At 35.6% G+C, this 21,468-nt stretch overlaps 2 protein-coding genes across 3 annotated transcripts in view; one reads left to right on the top strand and one right to left on the bottom strand.

The window, feature by feature from the left end:
• Positions 1-2,325, bottom strand: part of ubtd1b (ubiquitin domain containing 1b) — a 32,721-nt gene extending 30,396 nt beyond the window's left edge. The window contains exons 1-2 of one of the 2 annotated variants that reach the window (XM_016294920.1): positions 2,059-2,325; positions 1,801-1,875 (exon numbers count right to left, since the gene is read on the bottom strand). In XM_016294920.1, coding sequence (XP_016150406.1) covers positions 1,801-1,873 — 73 coding nt within the window. In that variant the 5' untranslated portion in view covers positions 1,874-1,875; positions 2,059-2,325. Of the gene's footprint in view, positions 1-1,800 lie in introns of both variants that reach the window. The other variant, XM_016294919.1, reaches the window with a different exon arrangement.
• A 1,840-nt stretch (positions 2,326-4,165) lies between these two features.
• On the top strand, positions 4,166-21,399 carry mms19 (MMS19 homolog, cytosolic iron-sulfur assembly component). The gene is made up of 22 exons (XM_016294900.1): positions 4,166-4,390; positions 4,903-4,910; positions 7,155-7,224; positions 7,319-7,447; positions 7,597-7,658; positions 8,342-8,428; positions 8,601-8,675; positions 9,473-9,550; positions 10,384-10,522; positions 11,699-11,853; positions 12,463-12,541; positions 12,720-12,845; positions 13,890-13,971; positions 14,044-14,141; positions 14,229-14,351; positions 16,153-16,250; positions 17,149-17,223; positions 18,740-18,866; positions 19,038-19,218; positions 20,480-20,483; positions 20,695-20,795; positions 20,866-21,399. The coding sequence occupies exons 1-22, from the start codon at positions 4,207-4,209 to the stop codon at positions 20,894-20,896; spliced, it is 2,112 nt and encodes a 703-aa protein (XP_016150386.1). The 5' UTR covers positions 4,166-4,206; the 3' UTR covers positions 20,897-21,399.
• The last annotated feature ends 69 nt before the right edge of the window (positions 21,400-21,468 follow it).

Below are 21,468 nucleotides of genomic sequence, written 5' to 3'. Positions count from 1 at the left end.
GCCGGATCGGCTTTCACCGTGGACGAAGCGGAGTCCAGCCCGGGGTCGTCACATGTGGTTGCCGCAAGCCTCCTTCGTCGAATCTGCTGGCGGCGACGTTCTCAAACCCACCCGCCGCCGCTCACTCTAGCCGCGGTGTGTGACGCTGTGTTTCGTTGTGAAAGCGAAACTACTTTGTTTGGTCTTCCAAAAGAGGACACGACTAGAAATCAGTGGTTAAGTTGTATTTACAACACTGTTCCAGAACACTTCAACCCAAATATTCAGATGTGTCCAGCGCATTTTACGCAGGACTGTTTCCTGATCCTGGGAGAGTAGACTACAATGCCGGCTGTTCTGACTCACAGACTGTAAGTATGTTTTTTATATTTAAAGAGTTTTTATATTTTTTATATTTAAAGCGAGTTTTTTGGGCAGTGTAGAGTAGGGCTTGTTGTTTGTCGGATCTCCGATCACAAATGCAGACATGGTTTTATGTGTACGCGGCGCGATGCAACGCAACGCATAAAAAGACAGTATAAGTCATTATAATCAGTAATTATGTCCCCACTGGATGCAACAAATGCCTCGTTTATAATGGGTTTTAATGTTTTTGTCTCGTCGCTCCGGCTGGACACGGCATCAACAGTATCGTGAGGGGTGTAACATTTCCGTCACACGTTTGAGGTATTCGGCCAATCACAATGCACTGGATAGCTGGCCAATCAGAGCACACCTCACTTTTCAGACCGATGAGCTTTGTAAAAATCAACAAGTTTCAGAAAGACGGGACAGAGAGGAGAAACAATAATGTACAGTATGTGGAAAATAATGTGTTTTTTGAACCTTAAACCCCATAAACACATTTCATTACACCAAATACACAAAATCATGTTCTTTTTAGCAGCATCATATGACCCCTTTACCAGTAAAGGGAAGTGGAACTTCAATAACAAGGAAAAGCAGAAGTGTCGCATGTTGCTCTCAATACATCTGAAATGTGCACATTTCAAGTACAGTGACAATAAATACTGCATAAGAAAACAAACATTTCTTAGAAAAATGTACTGTGGTGATACTGTGGAACAGTGATTGTAAGCATATGTTACTTTGATGCATATATCAAAGTACTAGAGGTGTACTATATATGATAAGTTCACATATTTACGAGCCTAGATGTTTATAATACCTTTGTGTAACATGGAAACATGTCAAAAAACATGGTCATTTTGCTGGTGGTCTTGACTGTTGCTCCCAAATTTGCAAAAGTTTATTATTTTTGAGTAAGGTAGCATGAAAACGAATATCTCTTACTAAAAATATACTGTAAAACCATTGCACTTTATATATATATATACATACACACACAACATAGTATTTACATGTAATCAATATATTTCAAAGAATACCATAGTGCAAACATATAAAATAATGTGCATGTGTGTGCAATACCATGCCACTTTTCTGTTTTGATATATTGTGGGATTCAATACATCTGAAATATGCATATATTTAATAACTGCTAATTAAATAATTAATTTATAATTTATAAGTGCAGCCTTAAAAATATCCTTGCATAAGAAAACAAACATTCTTTAGAAAAACATACTGTCCTATTATATTATATTGATGGCAAGCATCTAAGTGCCACATGCATACCACTTGTAAGCTCACATATAATACCTTGCAACATTGTGGTATTTTTTGTTTGTTTTTTTGTCTTTTCACCCCACATCAGGTTAGGTCAATGCACCTGATATGTGCATGCTTTCAATTAAAGCCATAGACAGAAACAAGCATGCAAACGTCCCAAACTCTCACCTCCACGTTTCCTCTGCGTCCTCGAGGCTCGTCTGCGTGACTCCTCGCGCTCGCGCCCCACGCATCCTCCCATGACTGTCAATCAAACGCAGGCCACATCTCGAGACAGCATCTATATTCACTCCTGCTTTGTTATTATTTGATTTCCCAAACGGAAACAGCACTGCGCTTCAAGTGACCACTGCGCTGTGGGTGATACAGCAGCAGCAGTACGTGCATTAAAGGGAAGTCTAACTAACAACTAACTAGCTAACTTACAGCGGCTAGCCAAGAGCACGAGCTTTATCCTGAACTCATCAATCCAGTCTAAAAATAATAATAAACAGCATCAGCGAGACTGGTATTTGAGATATGTAGACTATTCCGCGCTTACTTTGTGGTGTTTCAAATCATTTCTGCGTCGCAAACCTGCCTCTGCTCTTTATCTCTCGCTAGTCTACCTTTCCCCCCCCACTGGTGTTTCCTACTAGCTCACGTTACACCGCGCATGCGCACTCTGACCATGTGACTCCACCAGAGCCCCTCCTCTAGAGGGAGACTTCAAACTCAAGAGAAAATGCAGTGGCATCTGGAGGAGGTGATGCACGAGTGCGCATGTGTGTGAAAGTTTGTCACATAATAAACAGACTGTTTGTCCGCTGATCTGCAACATGCTTGGCATGACATATTCATCTTGGAGGGAGCTATATTCTATTTTAATCCTACTTTATTTATCTTCTTTTTTTATTTTTTATTAAAAAAAACAACAACAAAAAACAAACAAACACTAACTTTCTATTTTTTCTATTCTATCTACTTGTTTTTCTTTGTGTGTGTGTGTGCGTGTGTGTGTGTGTATGTATATGTGTGTGTGTGTGTGTGTGTGTGTGTGTGTGTGTGTGTGTGTGTGTATGTATCCTGAGTGTCTCTTAAAGGGCACACCGCACTATAATGTGATGCATGCAAAAACATAGTTTTGGCCGTTACAATGTGTGTGTATGTGTATGTGTGTATATATGTGTGTATATATATATACACCTTGCTACGTGTACTGCGTTAGGCTTAGACTTGTCATTTGCACTTATATATTGTTGCTCTTTTGTTAGTTTTGACTGCTTTTATTGTCCTCATTTGTAAGTCGCTTTGGATAAAAGCGTCTGCTAAATGACTAAATAAATAAATAAAAAATATATATATTCGCAGTTTGATTTACAGAGCAGTGAAGCGATTTAAGGTTTTAATAAGCCATTACCTCTGACAAAAGACACTTTCTTTTTTTTGCCAAAGCAGCAAGACAACATAGAAATATTATATTATATACTGTAATATACAGTTTATTTATTGAAAATCTATTAAAGGGAAGACTCCAATGATAAAACAACAACAAAAGAGATTTAAAAAAAAACACTAAAATCTGAACAACGCATTAAAACTATTATTAAAACAGTCTAGAAAAAACTGATCATGTTGAAATAGGGTCAAAAGAAGAAGAAGCAGAAAAATGGTTCCTGTCTTACGCAACGTTTTGCTAAATGTAAAAACAAAAGAAAATAAAACGAAAGAAAGAGTTTGGCGTCTCCACCACTTTAAGAACTCTCTGACTGCACTCTGTGTGTTTGAGCGCTGTATGCAAATGTCTCAGAGACGTTTTCTTTCATTGTAATATTGAATATTTATTTTTATAGCCACTTTATTGTCATTTTGGAGTCATTTTAAATTGGACATGACATTTTTAATGGACAAAATGGAAATTTAAAAAAAAAATAGAACCTTAAAAATTTTACCTTATTTACAAAACCAACGTTTTTCTGACAAACAAAACTAAATAATAATTATTTTAATTATTTTAGCTATATTTTAAAATCGCAAGTCAACCTTAAGATGTACTTGATTACACAAAACAAACAAATAAATAAATAAATAATTCTGAAAACTGCAAAAAAAAAAAATTTGTTTGTTTTTAATGTTTATTCCTGTGTTTTTATTATTGTTGTGATTTGTTCTTTATCTCAAATTATCGTAGCTGTTAAATAATGTTTTGTACGTGTTGTGAACTAAAAACAAAAGTCCTTTCGCGGATGCCACCCGCCATAAAACAAGAAGAAGAAGAAGAAGAAGAAGAAGAAGAAGAAGAAGAAAGTCCTTGTCCTCAAGGAAAATAAAGAAAAACTTAATTTGATGAACATTTTGGGGAATAAATCAGAGGAATTTAGAATTTATAGAATAATAATATTCATAGAATATTAGAATTTATTGAAGAGTACGGTCCTGATCCACACTCCTAATCAGTAGGCGGCGGTAATGCGCCTAAAAGTTGTAGCCATCCGCCATTAAACACCAAGAAGAAGAAGAAGAAGAAGAAGCCGCCGCAGCTGTTGTGCGCATGCGCAGCTGAGTTTGAAGCCTAGCTGGCTGCTCTTCTTCAGGATGGCCGCGGATAACAGTGTGCTGCTGGGTTTAGTGGAAGAATTCGTGTCTGGACAGGTTGACAGCAAGGCCGCAGAAACCGTTACAGGTAGCGCGTTCATCGGTGTCTCTCGTCTTGGCTGTTTCTTGTCAGTTTCAGCGCCGACTCTTAATGAAAGCTCTCAGAAAACGCAGCGCGAGCGCCGCGAGCTAACGACCACATCCTGAGTCTCGCACGCGCTGTGGCTGCAGACTGGGGCTGAACAGAAAGATAAAACCTTTGTTAGGTATTTTAGCTTCATAATACAGCCAAACCAGGAGTTGCCACGGCGTCGTTTTCTTTATTAAAGGCTTGTTTGTCTTGCTAAGCTGCTAGCGGAGCCCCAAGCCTACATTTCTAAGGCTTCTAATCTAGCGCCTCTTTAATTCTTGCTTTTATTTTGTTAGAAATATTTCAGTTACTGCACTGAAGCGACTTCTGTTTGCTTGATTATCCATGCATCATTTATTTAGAATCTCAGATAGGATCATCTCTCACCTCTCAATCATTGTATTGCGTTGCATTTTATGTTTTGAGCATCGAACTAAGCGTTTAAAGATATCATCTTACTAATACACAGTGTTGGGGGAAGTTACTTTTAAAAGTAATGCATTACGATATTGCGTTACTCAATAAAAAAGTAACGAATTACGGTACTTAGTTACTTTTTATGGAAGGTAATGCGGTACGTTACTTTTGCGTTACTTTTAAAAATCTGGACAGGGCTTGCTGGTTTGTTTTTAAAATAAAAAAGTTATATTTTTGGCAAATATAAAAGCCTTTTCACACCAAAAGTGAAATGAATGCACCTCAGGCTGAAGGGAAAGTACAGTAGAATGCAGAAGAAGACATTTCAACACACTTCAGCGATAAACAAAGACACACAGATGTGTGTCTAGAGTAATGTGTGTTTATTAGTACGCTTGAACTGCATCATCCAAGAATGGGATTAAATACATAAAGCATATTTGTGTTGTTTAACATTTAATTATTGCAGGTTTGCGTCATATTCTGAGTTGTATTATTTTTATTCATTTTGAGGAATACTGAATCTGTGTTTTATTTTTTATTTTGTGAGTGAGATGAATTAATGCATATTCATATTTATTTTAGAACTACAGTAACATCTGATTTCTGTCACCATGGCGACACCAGAGCGGTCAATCAATACATTGGAGAAAAAAAATTAACTTGCGTCACTTATCTGAAAAAGTAACTCAGATATTCTCTTGTGAATTAAAAAAGTAATGCATTACTTTACTAGGTACTTGAAAAAGTAATCTGATTACGTAACGCGCGTTACTTGTAATGCGTTACCCCCAACACTGACTAAGACACGTTAATAGAGATATGACGGCTGATATTGATATAATTTTATGTAAGCTAGTCTGCAAAACCTAATAAAGATCTCAGTGATTTGCATTACAAGCATCAGAATGTCATCTTACTTTTTTGCAATATTGTGTCTAGAGTAATGTGTGTTTATTAGTACGCTTGAACTGCATCATCCAAGAATGGGATTAAATACATAAAGCATATTTGTGTTGTTTAACATTTAATTATTGCAGGTTTGCGTCATATTCTGAGTTGTATTATTTTTATTCATTTTGAGGAATACTGAATCTGTGTTTTATTTTTTATTTTGTGAGTGAGATGAATTAATGCATATTCATATTTATTTTAGAACTACAGTAACATCTGATTTCTGTCACCATGGCGACACCAGAGCGGTCAATCAATACATTGGAGAAAAAAAATTAACTTGCGTCACTTATCTGAAAAAGTAACTCAGATATTCTCTTGTGAATTAAAAAGTAATGCATCACTTTACTAGGTACTTGAAAAAGTAATCTGATTACGTAACGCGCGTTACTTGTAATGCGTTACCCCCGACACTGACTAAGACACGTTAATAGAGATATGACGGCTGATATTGATATAATTTTATGTAAGCTAGTCTGCAAAACCTAATAAAGATCTCAGTGATTTGCATTACAAGCATCAGAATGTCATCTTACTTTTTTGCAATATCAGCGTTTGCAGCGAATTGCATAATTTTGCTCTGTTTAGGTCTCAATAAAACAGGTGTTTTTTTTCTCGTCCATAATTCTCAAAATATCATGCTATATGAGGCATAAAAGCCTGATGTATCGGATATAATGCCAAACAAAAAACAAGCAATCATGCAAAGTCTTTTTTTTTTTTTTCTGTTATATTTAGCCTTTTTTATAGCTTTTTTCTGACTATTATTTCATACACTCTTAAATATAAAGGTGCTTCACGATGCCATAGAAGAACCTTTTTGTCTAAATGGTTCCATAAAGAAGCTTTAACATCTGAAGAACCTTTCTGTTTCACGATCAGCATATTTTCATAATTTCTGAAGATCATGTGAGACAAGACTGGAGTAATGATGCTGAAAATAAATTACATTTTACAATATATTTAAATAGAAAGCAGTTATTTTAAATTGTAATAATATTTCATAATTGTATTGTTTTTAGTCAAATAAATGCAGCCTTGGTGAGCAGAATAAACTCCTTTCAAAAACAATCTCACCAACCAAACTTTTGAACAGCAGTGTGCAGTATTTTTAGCCAAGTCTTTTTTCTAATTGTTAGAAATGTTACTTAAAATATAATAAGAAAAAAGTCAATTAAATTCAAATATGTTTTGGTAAAAAATGGCATACAAAACATGGCTGAGTTATCGTTTTAATTGTAACCGATTATCACAAGTTTACTAACAAACCATTAGCTAACTAAGCAATGTTACATTATAGTTAGATATTTCAATCGTTGCAATTTGATATGTTCATTACGTGAATGCCGGTGAGTGCAGGACATCCTGAGTGCCCTAATGATACGTGTGTAAACTCCAATCCAGCTTGAAGACATAACGTTTATTTTTTCTCACTTCTCTGCAACAGTCCTTGATGCTGGCAGAACGATCCTGTGTTTACAACATCCTTATCAGTCTAATGGAGTCCAAAGAGGAGGGTGAGGAATGCCGGCAATCTTTCTTTCTCTCCTTTATGTTACTGCCTTTACATTCATGGAACAGCACCAGTGTAAGCTGTTTCTTGTTCCACAGAGCTCAAAGGTTTGGGTGCAGACTTCATATTTGGATTTGTGCAGTCAGTAGATGGAGAGCGAGATCCACGCAACCTCCTGCTGGCGTTCCAGGTGGCCAGGAACATCATTCACAGGGGTTATGATCTTGGTGAGTGTATACCTGGAGTTGAACCCAAGCGCTTTTAATGTAAAGTAAAAAAATTTGTTTAATGGAGAGAGAAAAAAAAAATTATATATATACACACACACACACATAAATGTTGTTTGGTCAGTAATTCTGTTGTCTCCATTTTTCAGGTAAATTTGTCGAGGAACTGTTTGAAGTGATGTCCTGTTATTTTCCTATCGACTTTAGCCCTGTAAGTACTGCTGTCTAACATGTTTGCATTTCATGCTTTACCCTAAAATTCAGTACATTTCTTTCTTCAAATTTACACTACTGTTCAAAAGTTTCGGAGCAGTAAGATAAAAAAAAAAAGTCTTGCTCACCGAGGCTGCATTTTTTAAATATCAAATATACAGTCAAAACAGTAATAATATAATATGTTTTCTATGCGAATATATATTAAAATGTAATTTATTCTTGTGATGCGCAGCTGTATTTTCAGCATCATTACTCCAGTTTGTCTTGCTCACCGAGGCTGCATTTTTTAAATATCAAATATACAGTCAAAACAGTAATAATATAATATGTTTTCTATGCGAATATATTTTAAAATGTAATTTATTCTTGTGATGCGCAGCTGTATTTTCAGCATCATTACTCCAGTCTTATAATATGCTGATTTGAAACATTTAGTTTTATTATCACTGAAAAAAAGATGTGTTCATATTTGATGTCTTAATATTTAGTGGAAACCGTGATTCTTTGATGAATAGAACATTCCAAAAACAATTATCTGAAAGAAATCGTTTCATTATAAATGTCTTTACTGTCACTTTTGGTTCACACATGCTGAATAAAAGTATTAATTTATACTACATACTCATGTAGACATGTAAATGTCTGGGCTCATATTTGTGTTTCTCTGTCTGTGCTCAGCCACCCAGTGATCCTCATAGGATCACACAAGAAGAGCTTGTTCTTTCTCTGCGGGCTGTTCTTACTGGGACGTCTCAGTTTGCTGCGGTAGGATGCTCTGGATGACCTAAACCTAATTCAGTCTCTTAAAGACACAAACTCAATAAGTCTTTGTTTGGCATTATACTGTGTATCAATAGACTGAAGTCGTTTCGTGAATGGACCTTTTGTGTGTGTGTGTGTGTTTGTTTATTGTGTTTTGTATCCTTTCTGTTGACAGTTTCTTTTACCATTGATCATTGAGAAGCTGGACTCCGATATTCAGAGTGCCAAAGTGGACTCGCTGCAGACACTGGTACAGCTGCAGCGCAGACGCTACACTTACTAGATCAGTGCTTCTCAACTGGTTCTGCTTCAGGTTTTACACTGGTGATGAAATGATGACACAACACAGTACCAAAAGTAAAAAACATAGTCAAACATTGAAATTGAAATGAAAAATCATTTTCAAGAATGAGGTCATGTCATCCAACCTTTCCGTATTTCCATCTGCCTCATTTGACTAGCTTGAATTAGTTCCAACCAGAGTTATTATAGGTAACTAAAACTAAAACCATAAAGTTGTTTTCATTACTTGAAATATAATACACTTAAATATAAATAAAATAAAATATATATAAAAAAAATTAAACTTATTTTATTTCAGCTAGTTGCAACATTTCTCATTTTCATTTAGTACTAAAATAAGTCAAATTGAAATAAAAATGAATAAAAACAGGGTTTATGTCAAGAAGAAAAGTTTTTTTTCTCCTTTTTAAATTTGAAATAATCAATGTTAAACTATCACAACACTGTGCATGATTATATTATTTTATTGTTTGCAGTTAGCATTATTTCTTCCTCCTTGATGAGAGTGCAAACCTGGGAGCCACCTTCTGAGAACCGCTGTTATAGATCTTACATTTATGCATTTGGCAGACACTTTTTTACCAAAGTGGCTTACATTGCCATTTCACTCAAGCTACACATTTTATTTGTTCATGCCTAGCCTGGAAATCGAACCCCTGACTTTGCTTTTTGCCATGCTTTACTGTTGCTCTGGCTGAAAATATCTTCTGAAATAAATGCTCTAAACATTCTTGTGTGTTGTAGGCCGCCTGCGGTCTGACATATAGCCATAAAGAGCTGGCAGAATTCCTTCCAGGCCTTTGGAGCTCAATACGGAGGGAGGTAAGAGAGATCGGCATAAAACAATGGATACAGGAACTCGCAGGTGCTTTTCTCATATTAGTTTGCTCTGTACTGCACTCTTCCCACTGCTTTATGCCAAGACTTTCAGTTTCAAATGGCTAGAGTGCAAACCAGAAGAGTTATTTTAGGTCAAGTTTGGACAAAATGCAGCTGTAAAGCCGCTCAATTAAAGACAATAGTGACATTATTCAGCTCAGTTTAGATCAATGTTGATTCGGTTTCAGTTCAATTACAGTGTCAGTGTTATAAAGTTAATCAATTATGTAATTAATTCAATTCAGCTGTAAAGCAGCTCTACAGAAGACAATAGTGTAATTTTTCAGCTCAGTTTAGTTCAATGTTGATTCAGTTCAGTGTCGATTTTGCAAAGTTCATCAATTATAAAACGATGCAAGTTTTGTTCTCATCTGGTAGTATCAGTGCAGGCAAATCAATAATTGCTACAAGCAATAAAAAAAAAAAGCCAGACTAGCATATTCTCACCAGAGCATCCGCTGGAACGGCACTTTCTCGTGAACACGCATACCAGTTAGTGAAAGCTAGAGATTACGGTTTATAAAGTTTTAAATAAGGAAGCATCGCTTCACTTCAGAAGGCCTTTATTAACCCCCGGAGCCGTTTGGAGCACTTTTTATGATGGATGGACGTAGTTTTTTGGCCTTTAAAATCTCCAGCCCCATTCACTGCCATAAAGTTTGGAAGAGCTTTGAGTTCCGTGGTCGTTGAATCTTGAAAAACTGGAGGGACTGATAAAAAATGTAAATAACTTTGCTATATGGTCTATTTGATCTGAGTTTATTTCCTGTATGCAGGTGTTCCAGACGGCCAGTGAGAGAGTGGAGTCAGCTGGTCTGTCAGCTCTCAGTGCACTGGTGTCCTGTCTTTCTCGTTCTGTGCTCAGTTCAGATTCGGAGGATGTGCTGCAGGTGTTTCTAAGCCTCGTCCTCAAAGGTACCTGCAAATGGTGGATTCAAGCGAGTAAAGATGTTCTCTACGTAGTTATATGGATTTAAAGGGATAGTTCAACCTAAATTGAAAATTTGCTGTTGAGATCCAAGATGTAGCTGACTTTTTTTTTTTTTTTCTTCAGTAGAACAGTAAAGAAGGTTTTTAGCTGTAATTGTGGTCCTTGGCGATTCATGAAATGCAAGTCAATGCTACCGTCGCTTTGAGAATCAGAAGATTAACACCCATGGCTCTTAGCGATATATTGAGGTTTTATGAAGTGAAACGATCAGTCTGTGCAAGAAACTGAACATTATTTACAACATTATTACCTGTAGAGCCTCAGACAAACGGGGAAGTCCGATTCTTTTCCGAGAAACTGGTTCATTCGCGCAGTTCGTTTCAATAAACGGGTTCAAATAATTTATGCCACAACATATATGCAGTTATATTATTAAAGCACAGATGTTTTACATATCTAAAGCATATAAAGTGAATAAACTTGCCTTCATCAGCTCACCTTTTGACATAAACAATAAGAAACCATATTCAAGTGTTAGGTTCACGGATGCACATCTCAGCGGCTCTTCGGTCCGAGTCTGTTTCCTCAGTTCAGTGACTGTTGGAGGAACTGGAGCGCTGAATGATTCATTTGTCACAGGATCAGATACGCCGCTAATTTGGCTCATTTACAGTCGGAGTGACTGTCAGGCGTCTGAAAGTGAGTTTTGATTGAGTAACTTATAGACCTGTGCTGCTCGAGTGGCGAACAGTTTCAGACGCTTCAGTCCGATTTGGTTCACTAAAAAGAACCGGTTCAAATGAATGATCCGTTCGTAAACCGGACATCACTCCGGACCGTTTGCCATAGGCTCTGGATTACAGGTAATAATGTTGTAAATAATGTTCAGTTTCTCACACAGACCGATCGTTTGGCTTCATAACACCTCAATATATCATCAGGAACTTTCCCTTTAATGCAAGAATGATGCAGAAAGGGCCAAAACAGCCGATCATGCAAAATAACATCTTTTCATGATTATTCCGGGCCGCCTAGTTAATTATCAAGACAAAGGAGACTGATCAGACTCATAACCCTGTCATCTTCACATGCAGTCATATATATCAGTGCCGCCCAGGCTTGTTCTACCATCACACCTGATGTGTGTCTCGTCCTCTCAGACTGTCAGCACCATCTCTGCGAGCCAGACCTCAAGCTGGTGTGGCCCAGCGCCAAACTCCTGCAGGCCGCCACCGGAGCCTCGTACAGAGCGAGTCTGATAGTGTCAGCAGCTGTCATACCTGCCCTCCTGGAGCAGTATAATAACAGGACGCAGGTACGATCTTGTCCATCTTTAACTAATATTCTCCGCACAGGTCTTGACGCTTACTTTTTCCCGCATGTGCCAAGTTGAAAAATGTTGGATCACATCAAAAAAAAAACTTTTGGGATGTATCAAATAATATTATATATGTGGAGAGTTTTCTAAAGGAAGACTTTTCTTCCACAGACAGAAGCTATAAGAGTTAGCCTATGTCGAATTAAATGCCAAAATACCAATAATAACCAGAGAAACAAAACAAAAACACTTTTCACATAAAGAACGTAATTCATTAAAGGGATAGTCCACCCAAAAATGAAAGTTGTCATCATTTACTCACCCTCAAGTTATTCTAATCTCTATGAGTTTCATTCTTCGGTTGAACACAAAAGAGGAATTTTTGAAGACCGTGGATAATCAAACGGTTAACGGTAGTCTTCGACTTCCAGAGCATTTTTGTCATACCGTGGAAGTCAATGGCTACCGTCAGCCATTTAAGATATTTAAGACTATTTATGACATTACATTTTATAAAAAAAATTTAGACATTTTTTTGAAGACCCATGAGGACTTACACAGGCATAATGTGCTGTAATGCATGCGTTTGACTGTATCTTTCTACAGTCTGCTCAGCGGCGCACCCTGCTGGAGGTTCTGCAGGGTTTCGTGCAGCCCACCGCACTCAGCCGGCCTGCAGACGGAGGTGCGTGAGAAGATAAAACCGTCAGATCCCATGCATACGATTACCATTTCAAGTGCATGTTTGTTACCACTTGCTGGAAAGAGTCTCAGCAAGTTTAAGTAATATAACACATTTCAAATACTTGTTTAGTATGTAGTGTTGATGCATTTCTCTCTCTGTCTCCTACATAAACACACAGAGGACAGTGTATTGGTTGCGTTTCAGCAGTCTTTGTGTAGCGTGGTTTTCTCTGCGCTGACGGAGTCTAGCGCTGGTCTCCAGGTTACAGCCACACGAGTGCTCACTGCTCTGGGACAGCAGCCCGGTGAGTGCATACACAACATTTTTGTAAGAAATTAATACTGTTGTTCAGCGAAAATGCATTAAATTGATCTAAAGTGGTGTTAAAGACTTTTATAACGTTACAAAAGATTTCAAATAAATGCTGTTCTTTTGAACTTTCTATGTAAGTTTTCTTAAAAAACATTGATGATAATCAGAAATGTTTCTTGAGCAGCAAATCAGCATATTAGAATGATTTCTGAAGATCATGTGACGCTGAAGACTGGAGTAATGATGCTGGACATTCAGCTTTGATCACAGCAATAAATGACATTTTACAGTATATTCACATAGAAAACACTTCAACACTAAATCAAATACATGCAGCGTTGGTGAGCATATTTTTAATTTATTTAAGTCCACGCATTTCTTTCTTGCACCAAAACACAATTTTAACATACTTTTATATCTCTCTGACCTGCATTTTTTAAATGTGTGTTGATCAATTATTTGTGAATATGATTAGATAACCGTTTCTTTTGCAAGTAACATTGCTCATGGATTGGTCATTTGTTGTTGGCACTCTCCCGTTGTTTAAAAGAGTTTGCAAATGTAGCCTTAAATTGTGTAACATTCATTTAAAAAAATCTGCTCTGTAAACTGTTGAAGTCGGAGTTATTGTTGTTAACCATTAAAACATTTTGTTCATTGAAATAAGATATAAATATTAGAATCAATATTTAAAAATGAAAAAATGTTTCCTTTGCAATTAACTGAAATACTTTAAGCTTAATCACATAAATAAAAACTGAACTGAAACTGAAGTAAAAACAAATTAAACCTAAATAGTATTTAAAAAGAACAGAAACTAATAAAAGTCAAAAGCGCACAGCAACATTTCTAAAAATGAAACTAAATTTAAAACTGAAAGTAAAATAAAAGTGAATTCAAAATATTAATAAAAAATATATATCATAGTATATACATATTAAAATAAGTTCTTGAACACTAAATAGTTATTGAAATGTAAATGTGGTCGGTCAAAGAATAACAGGCTCATGGGATACTCTTGTTTTGCTCCTCACAGGTTTGCTGGCTCAGACTGATGTGGAGAAAGTGGTTGATCATTTGACCAGACTCATTCTGGAGGAAGACGATACTAAAGTCAGGTAGACGTGTTTGCATTTTGATGTGAATTATTCCTTTAAAGCTTTTCCCGTACTGATGTTTGTGTCTCTCAGTTTGGCTGTGGTGGAGTGTTCAGGCTCTCTGGCACATCTGCATCCCAAAGCCTTTATTTCCAGGCTGATTCCTCGACTGAAAGAAGAGATCCTGTCAGGTGGGACCCCGGAGTAGAAAGCACACACCAACTCGAACAGCATGTATGGCAGGTTAATATTTAATTAGGGACTGCTTTTCTCCACAGGTCAGTCTGATGCAGCTGTACGTCAGCGGTGTGTGACGGCGTTAGCGTCTGTGTCGTCTCTGCCCAGTGTGGTGCAGGAAAGCGCCCCCGTTCTTCTACAGTTGCTAGCTTCAGCCCACACAGGTACACAATCATTTTACAGCAAGATTTATTTTCTGATAATCTTTTCCAGCTTCTAGTGATTATTAGCTGGTTATTGTGACATTTGCGTTACCTTGCATAAGCCTCCACAAACTTTCATGCTTGCAGCTGCCAGATGTCAAGACTTTAAATCCTACATTTAGGGTTTTTCTCTTTAAATGGACACATTTTATTACACTGTTTTCATCCCAACCTGGCAACCACGCACACTAAGTGGTTGACAGATTGTGGTTTTTGACAAATACTAGGTTGGACCACACTGGCCGATAACCGATAAATCAACTGATAGTTTTTGAATGAAAGCTGAAATAGTGCTGAACTTTATTACAAACAAAAAAACAGTGCTTAACTATGAAAATATACTGTACTTTTTAAATTAATTAAATATGTATTAATTATACCTTGATCGTTCATGTTAGCTCATAGTGCATTAACAGATACAGATTTACATTTGAACTGTTTTAGTAAATGCTGAAATTAACACTATAACAAGGAGCAATGCTTCAACAGCAATTGTTAACCTTAATGTTACAAACGGACTCTTATTGCAAACTGTTACCATTTTATAGAAATGCTTAAAGTTGGCCATCTTTAAATATCTACAATATCGGTATGGATTTTTGCCGACAACGTTTGTTCCAGCAATTGGTTATCGGTGCCGATTAATTGGCAAAAGTGATCAATCGGTCAACCTCTAATGTATGCACACTCTCTCTGGACTGTGAAAAAGGAGCTGAAAACACCAACAAACACGTATGTTTTGGTTTAGTGATCTCCACTGTGATATTTTGCTCACATAGCCAGTCTATTTTCTTTCCTGTGGTCGTTTGCGCTGTTTGCTGTGACTGAATCGGCGAAACCTCAGTGATGAACTGTAATTCAACAACATGAAACTTGACTACACTATGCTCCTAATTATTATGCAAGTGACATATCAGTAGGATTTCAGTAAAATTAAACATTCAGATTTTAGTGTTTTCAAAGAAAGTACACACTTACTCCGTGCCACAATATAAATTCATTGTTGATTTAATAGGAAAAAAGGTTAAAATAATTGTGAAATGTTGGTGTTGATATTAGGAATTTCACTGGTTCAGCTTTTGAGAGAAGCTTTTTGTTTATTATAAATAATATAAATGTATATTATAAATATAATTTAAAATATAATAGTATTATCACACTTTACTTTCAGACAGCACGTGCTGTCAGTGATTCGCCTCTAGAGGCCGCTCTCGTACTGTACTGTATAATGACAGCGGAGCTTCTCAGCTCCAGCATCGGACGAAATCTGGGAAAACTATTGCAATCGACTACCCGTGCCGATTAATCGCCAAAACTGATCAGTCGGTCGACCTTTAGTAATTAGATTAGAAATATAAACATTTAAAAGGTGGCTGTCATAAAAACGTGTTTATGCTGTAACTAGTAGTAAAGAGGAAGAGATGATCGATTCATATGGCACTTAAACTGATCTGTCAGTTCACATTAAATAGCACCAAAACCGCATTCACTGTTTGAATTTGATTATAAAATTTGATAGCTTTCAAATAGAATTTGGAAGCTCATACGTAGTTTCATAAACGTAACATGGGAATCCTGCTACAAATGTTTAGTGAAATTTTATTCACACATCAACTGAAAACAACATTGACTAAAAGATCGATTCTCTGGATTTAAGAACCTATATTTGTTAGTCAACATGAAGATCGAATAAAATCGATCAACTCTAATAAAAAATATACAAACTTTCAAATGTAAGCCTTATTGTTTTCTTATAGATCAGCGTCCCGCATGGCCTCCCAGGCTGTTTCTCTGTTCCTGGATGGAGACGTGTCTTTTCTGCCAGAGAATGCCTTCCCTTCCCAAATCCAGTTGCTCCAGGTGTGACAAGATCATCTCTCTCAAAGTCAGCTTTACATCTGACAATCCAGATTAACCGCTTCAATATCAGAGACTCTTCTGGAAGGATTTGACGGAATAGTTCATCCAAAAATGAACATTTGCTGACAATTTACTCCCTTTTTAATGTCTAGTGAAGCCAAAAGATGCATGTTTGTAAGAAACAAATCCATCATTAAGGTGTTTTAACTTAAAAGAGACGTATTTTAGGGTGAACTATTACTTCAGGATATCACATCTCAAGTGAATGGTGGTCTGGCCCACACCAACGTCTCTCAGATCATCAGTAGGGCTGGGAAAATAAACCGATGCATCGCGAATCGAGAAATGAATCCGCATCGATTCTGAGATTTTCCCAATGCATCGCGAGTCTTTCTCTAGTGGATTCTGAGCTTAGTTTTGAACAGCAGATGGCGCTGCATGCTTTAGAAACAGCCGTACTCTGCTTGTTTCCAAATCCTTACACACATTTGAAATTCGAAAAGGTTGAAACGAATTACAAGGGTGTTCACAGTGGGCTGTGTTTACATTAATCAGGGGTCATAAAAGCATTCCAAGCGAAGGTGAAATTACAGACTCAGCCGAACACACAAGCGCTCTTCTTTATGAGCATGCGGATAAAAACTAGAGTGGAGCGCCATCTGCTGTTAAAACCTAAGCTCAGAATCGATTCCAGAGAGAATCACGATGCGTTCGGAAGATCTCAGAATCCATCCACGAATCGATTCTGCATCGATTTATCGTCACAGCCCTAATCATCAGTATCTTAAGTATCGTCATAAAGTTCTCCCATGTTCTGGCAGCAGCATCTGTAGTGTCGTCTGGAGATGAGGGTTTGTTTGTGTGCTGCTGCTTTATTAATTGTCCTTGTTTTCTCCAGAGCCAGACGGAGTCTCGGGGTCCGTCTCAGTTGGTGTGTCTGCTGATGGCCTGCGTCTGCTCTCTTCCACGCAGCGTGAGTTAAACTCATGTTTCATCAGAATATGCATTCAGTACAGGGCTTTTCATCAGAATCCTATACTGTAAAATTTGGGGATTATTTATTTATTTTTTCATAAAAATTGCAATTGCGTCAAACATTTTTGGTCTACTACTACTAGTCCTTCCATTATTTAGTTTTACAGAGACATTTTACAATAAATATAGATATAAAACATCATATAAAAACAATATAAATATATAAAAATATTATTAGATTCTTTTTTTATTGTAGTAAACTGTACAATAACTAATATTTCAGAAAACATAATAATAAAATAATTTTACTGTAAAATTACAATACTAATATTTATAGCTGTCTTCGTTTCTAAATATGATTATAATAATTAACGATAACAATTATTATTATTATTGTATTTTTCTTTAATACTAGATTTTGTTTTACAGTTAAATTACAATAAAACATTAATATAAATAAAAATACTAATTGTTATTTATGATTATTTCTGTTGGAAAATGTCACTGTAAAATAAAAAGTCTAGTATTTTAAGAAAAAAATAATAACCAACCATTTTATTTGTAAAATTACAATACTAAGTTATCTTAGTTCCTAAATATGACTGTTATTATTATGTTTATTTAACTTATTTTGTTTTGCAATGAAATATTACTATAAAATATATAAATGACAAAATAATAATAATATTTTTATTATTTATATGATGATATTTCTTTTGTAATATTATATTACTGTAAAATAAAAAGTCTAGTATTTTAAGAAAAAAATAATAACCAACCATTTTATTTGTAAAATTACAATACTAAGTTATCTTAGTTCCTAAATATGACTGTTATTATTATGTTTATTTAACTTATTTTGTTTTGCAATGAAATATTACTATAAAATATATAAATGACAAAATAATAATAATATTTTTATTATTTATATGATGATATTTCTTTTGTAATATTATATTACTGTAAAATAAAAAGTCTAGTATTTTAAGAAAATAATAACCAACAATTGTATTTGTAAAATTACAATACTAAGTTATCTTAGTTCCTAAATATGACTGTTATTATTATGTTTATTTAACTTATTTTGTTTTGCAATGAAATATTACTATAAAATATATAAATGACAAAATAATATTTTTACTATTTATATGATGATATTTTTATTGTAATATTATATTTCTGTAAAATAAAAAGTTTAGTATTTAAGAAAAATTAAATATTCATCAACATAATTGTATGTTATAGTGCATCTGTAAAATTACAGTACTAGTATTTATGGCTGTGTTCATTTTTTCATTTTCAAACATTTAACAATGGATGAAAAAATGCAGAAATCTCTTAAAGCAACAGCCGGTATATACGTTTGTGAAGTTCTGGTTTCCATAGAAACTGAGTCTTGCGCTTAAGACTGCATATGTGCATTGGCTGAACCAAAATAAATCTATTTAAGGCTGTTTGAGAGGAAGAACTCGCATTTATGGGACAGTTCATGCCATTCATTCACTTCACGACAGGTGGAGATTCCTGAGATTGACAGGCTTCTGGTGCAGTTGGAGGATCTGAGCTGTACCTGTCCACACCTGTTCTCCTACACCTTTGCAGCCAAATGCTTCGCTGGCTTGGTCAACAAGAGGCCGGCAGGTACTCACAGGATTTATCTTCTTCTCAAATCACATGCCCTAAATTTTGTGTAACATGATCTAATGGAAGACTGTTTTCTCTCGATGTACGTCGCTGGAATAATGAATGCGTTATTTGAGCTCTGGAGTTGATTTACCTGATCTGCATATCACGCATGTTGTTTGTGTTCAGGTGAAGCTCTAGACGCGGTGCTGGAGAGAGTGATGAAGAGGATCAGTGTGGAGCTGGAGAACGTTTCCTCTGCTCAGCGGACACAAGCGTTCACTCTGCTGCTCTGGGTAATCACAAAATCACATGATCAAGAGTGTCTTTCCACATCAGTACCCAGCGTTCACACAGGGCTCCTTAAAAAGTCTCAAATTTAAGCTATTAAAAAGTTTCAAATATTGTAAATGGGACAACAGAAGACTTAAAATGTGTAAGATTCATTTATATAGCACATTTAAACAGTACCAAAGTGCTGAACAGAGTCCATTAGTAGACAGTATATGAGCATAAGCATAAAAACATAAAAATATAACGTCGAAGAATGAAGTCTAGATTTAATAACAGTGTTTTTAATCTGTTTATTGTCTTTCTTTAAAGACATTATTACCGTGTCAGCAATTTATTAGTACATAAACCAATGTAATACACATGTATATATTGAATAAAACATGTTTTGAGTATTTTAAGTGTGTAGTTGGCATTATTTTATTATCATTGATATAGTTTTATAGATATTCTTAATATTTTGGAATAGGTTTTATTTTTAGATTTTGGTTTCAATTTTGTTTTATTTAAAGCTTTATTGATTTTGTGGTGTTTGTCATTTTTATTTTTTTAAAGTCTATTTTTAATATTTTATATTAGTATATATTATTTTTTATTTATTTGTTTTAGTTTAATTGTTTTAGTATTTTGACTTGATCAAAAATGGGAAATGTTGTAACAGCAAAATTTACAACAATTTGAACAATTTAAACAATCATGGAAATTGTTGAATTTTATATATACAAATATATATAATGTCACTGTTATTTGATCACATGATAAAATATTTTTATTAAATATCTTAAGATTATAAAAAATGTTATTATTATTATTATTATAAAAAAAAATATTAACAAGTAAATAAAATAAGTAAATCATGTAAATTTACTTGTAGTAAAATTGTGTTAAATTTATTCAAGAGTTTGGGGTTGGTAAGACATCTCTTCTGCTCACCAACAGTAAAAACAGTAATATTGTAAAATATTATTACAATTAAAATGACTTTTCTATCTATCTATAGTATGCATGTTTGTGTATGTGTATATATAAATCAATTTTTTAATGTAATTCATGGCTGTGATGATCTTCAGAAATCAGTATAATATGCTGATTTGCTGCTTAAGAAACAGTTTTTTGCTTCATGTTTGTGTGGAAACCATGCTGCATTTTTTCAGGATTCTTTGATGAATGGAAAGTTCAAAAGAGCAGCATTTATTTGAAGTAGAAATCATTATGTCTTAACTCATTTTTTATCAAATGATTGCATCCTCGCGGAATAAAAGAATAAATGTCTTTCTATTTCTAAAAACACTTCTGGTAGATTGTTGGATGGTGGGCTTGCGTTTGTATTGTTTTTGCAGTCAGGCAGGTTAATTGACCCCAAACTTCGGAACGCTGCTTCTGAAAATATTTTGTTTTGTTTTATTGCATTTAAGCAGAGAATGCCAAATGTAGCCTTTTAAATGTATCCTTCTGAATAACAACCACAAACGATTCATGCATAATAAGACCAGACGTCTAATAATAAATCATGTTGACTTGACTGTGCTATTAATAGTTTTGGTGTCTGTTTCAGGTCCTGCCGTTCCGTGCCAGAGTCCTGAAAGCTCTTGCTGTTCCTCTGGATGACACAAAGAGGCTGGTGAGGATAAAGGCCGTGGCGGCTCGAGGAGAATGGTGAGTCTTACATATTCAAACCTTTGAGGTTTCCACTGACGGCATCTAATGTGGCGTTTCTCATCCGTAGGTTTTTGTTAGGAAGCCCCGGTGGAAGATGAACAGATCAGTGCTGCTGATGACCCAGAACAGAGACGGCTAACCGCACACAGCATTTGATTTTACTCCCTTACCTTCTTTTTTATGATATGGCATGAGTCTGGGCACAGATGTGGCTAAACAAACAGCTACACACACTGCTTGAACATGAGACCCAGTGATGCACTGAGCTTCTGCAGCGGATGCTGAATCAAGAGTAAATCAGACACATGAGCCGCAGTGCATCGTGTGCCAGCAGCGCGCGTGACGTTATCATTTGTTCAATCATGTCGTGTCACTATTATAGGAATGTTAGTTTGATGCAGGATACCGATCTCTCTCGAATCTGCTGTTGATATGACTGTCCTAATGTCAGTATTTTTAAACTATGTTTCATTAGCCACAGGGTTGCTTGTTGTTCATTTTCACAAGACTAACTTAAAGGTCAAACTGACAAAACTGATGCCAAGAATATAAAACAATATTTAAGTGTCATAACCTGTCAATAAAACTTTTTGTAAATGTGTAGATTGTGACACAACTTTGACTATGGCAATCACTAGAATTAAAGGGGTCATATGATGCGATTTAAATT

This window comes from Sinocyclocheilus grahami, unplaced genomic scaffold (genome assembly GCF_001515645.1).
Source record: "Sinocyclocheilus grahami isolate Dianchi unplaced genomic scaffold, SAMN03320097.WGS_v1.1 scaffold326.1, whole genome shotgun sequence".
NCBI classification, from domain to species: Eukaryota; Metazoa; Chordata; class Actinopteri; order Cypriniformes; family Cyprinidae; genus Sinocyclocheilus; species Sinocyclocheilus grahami.
Note: the sequence above shows the minus strand (reverse complement) of the source record. Positions and strands in the feature narration are given on the sequence as shown.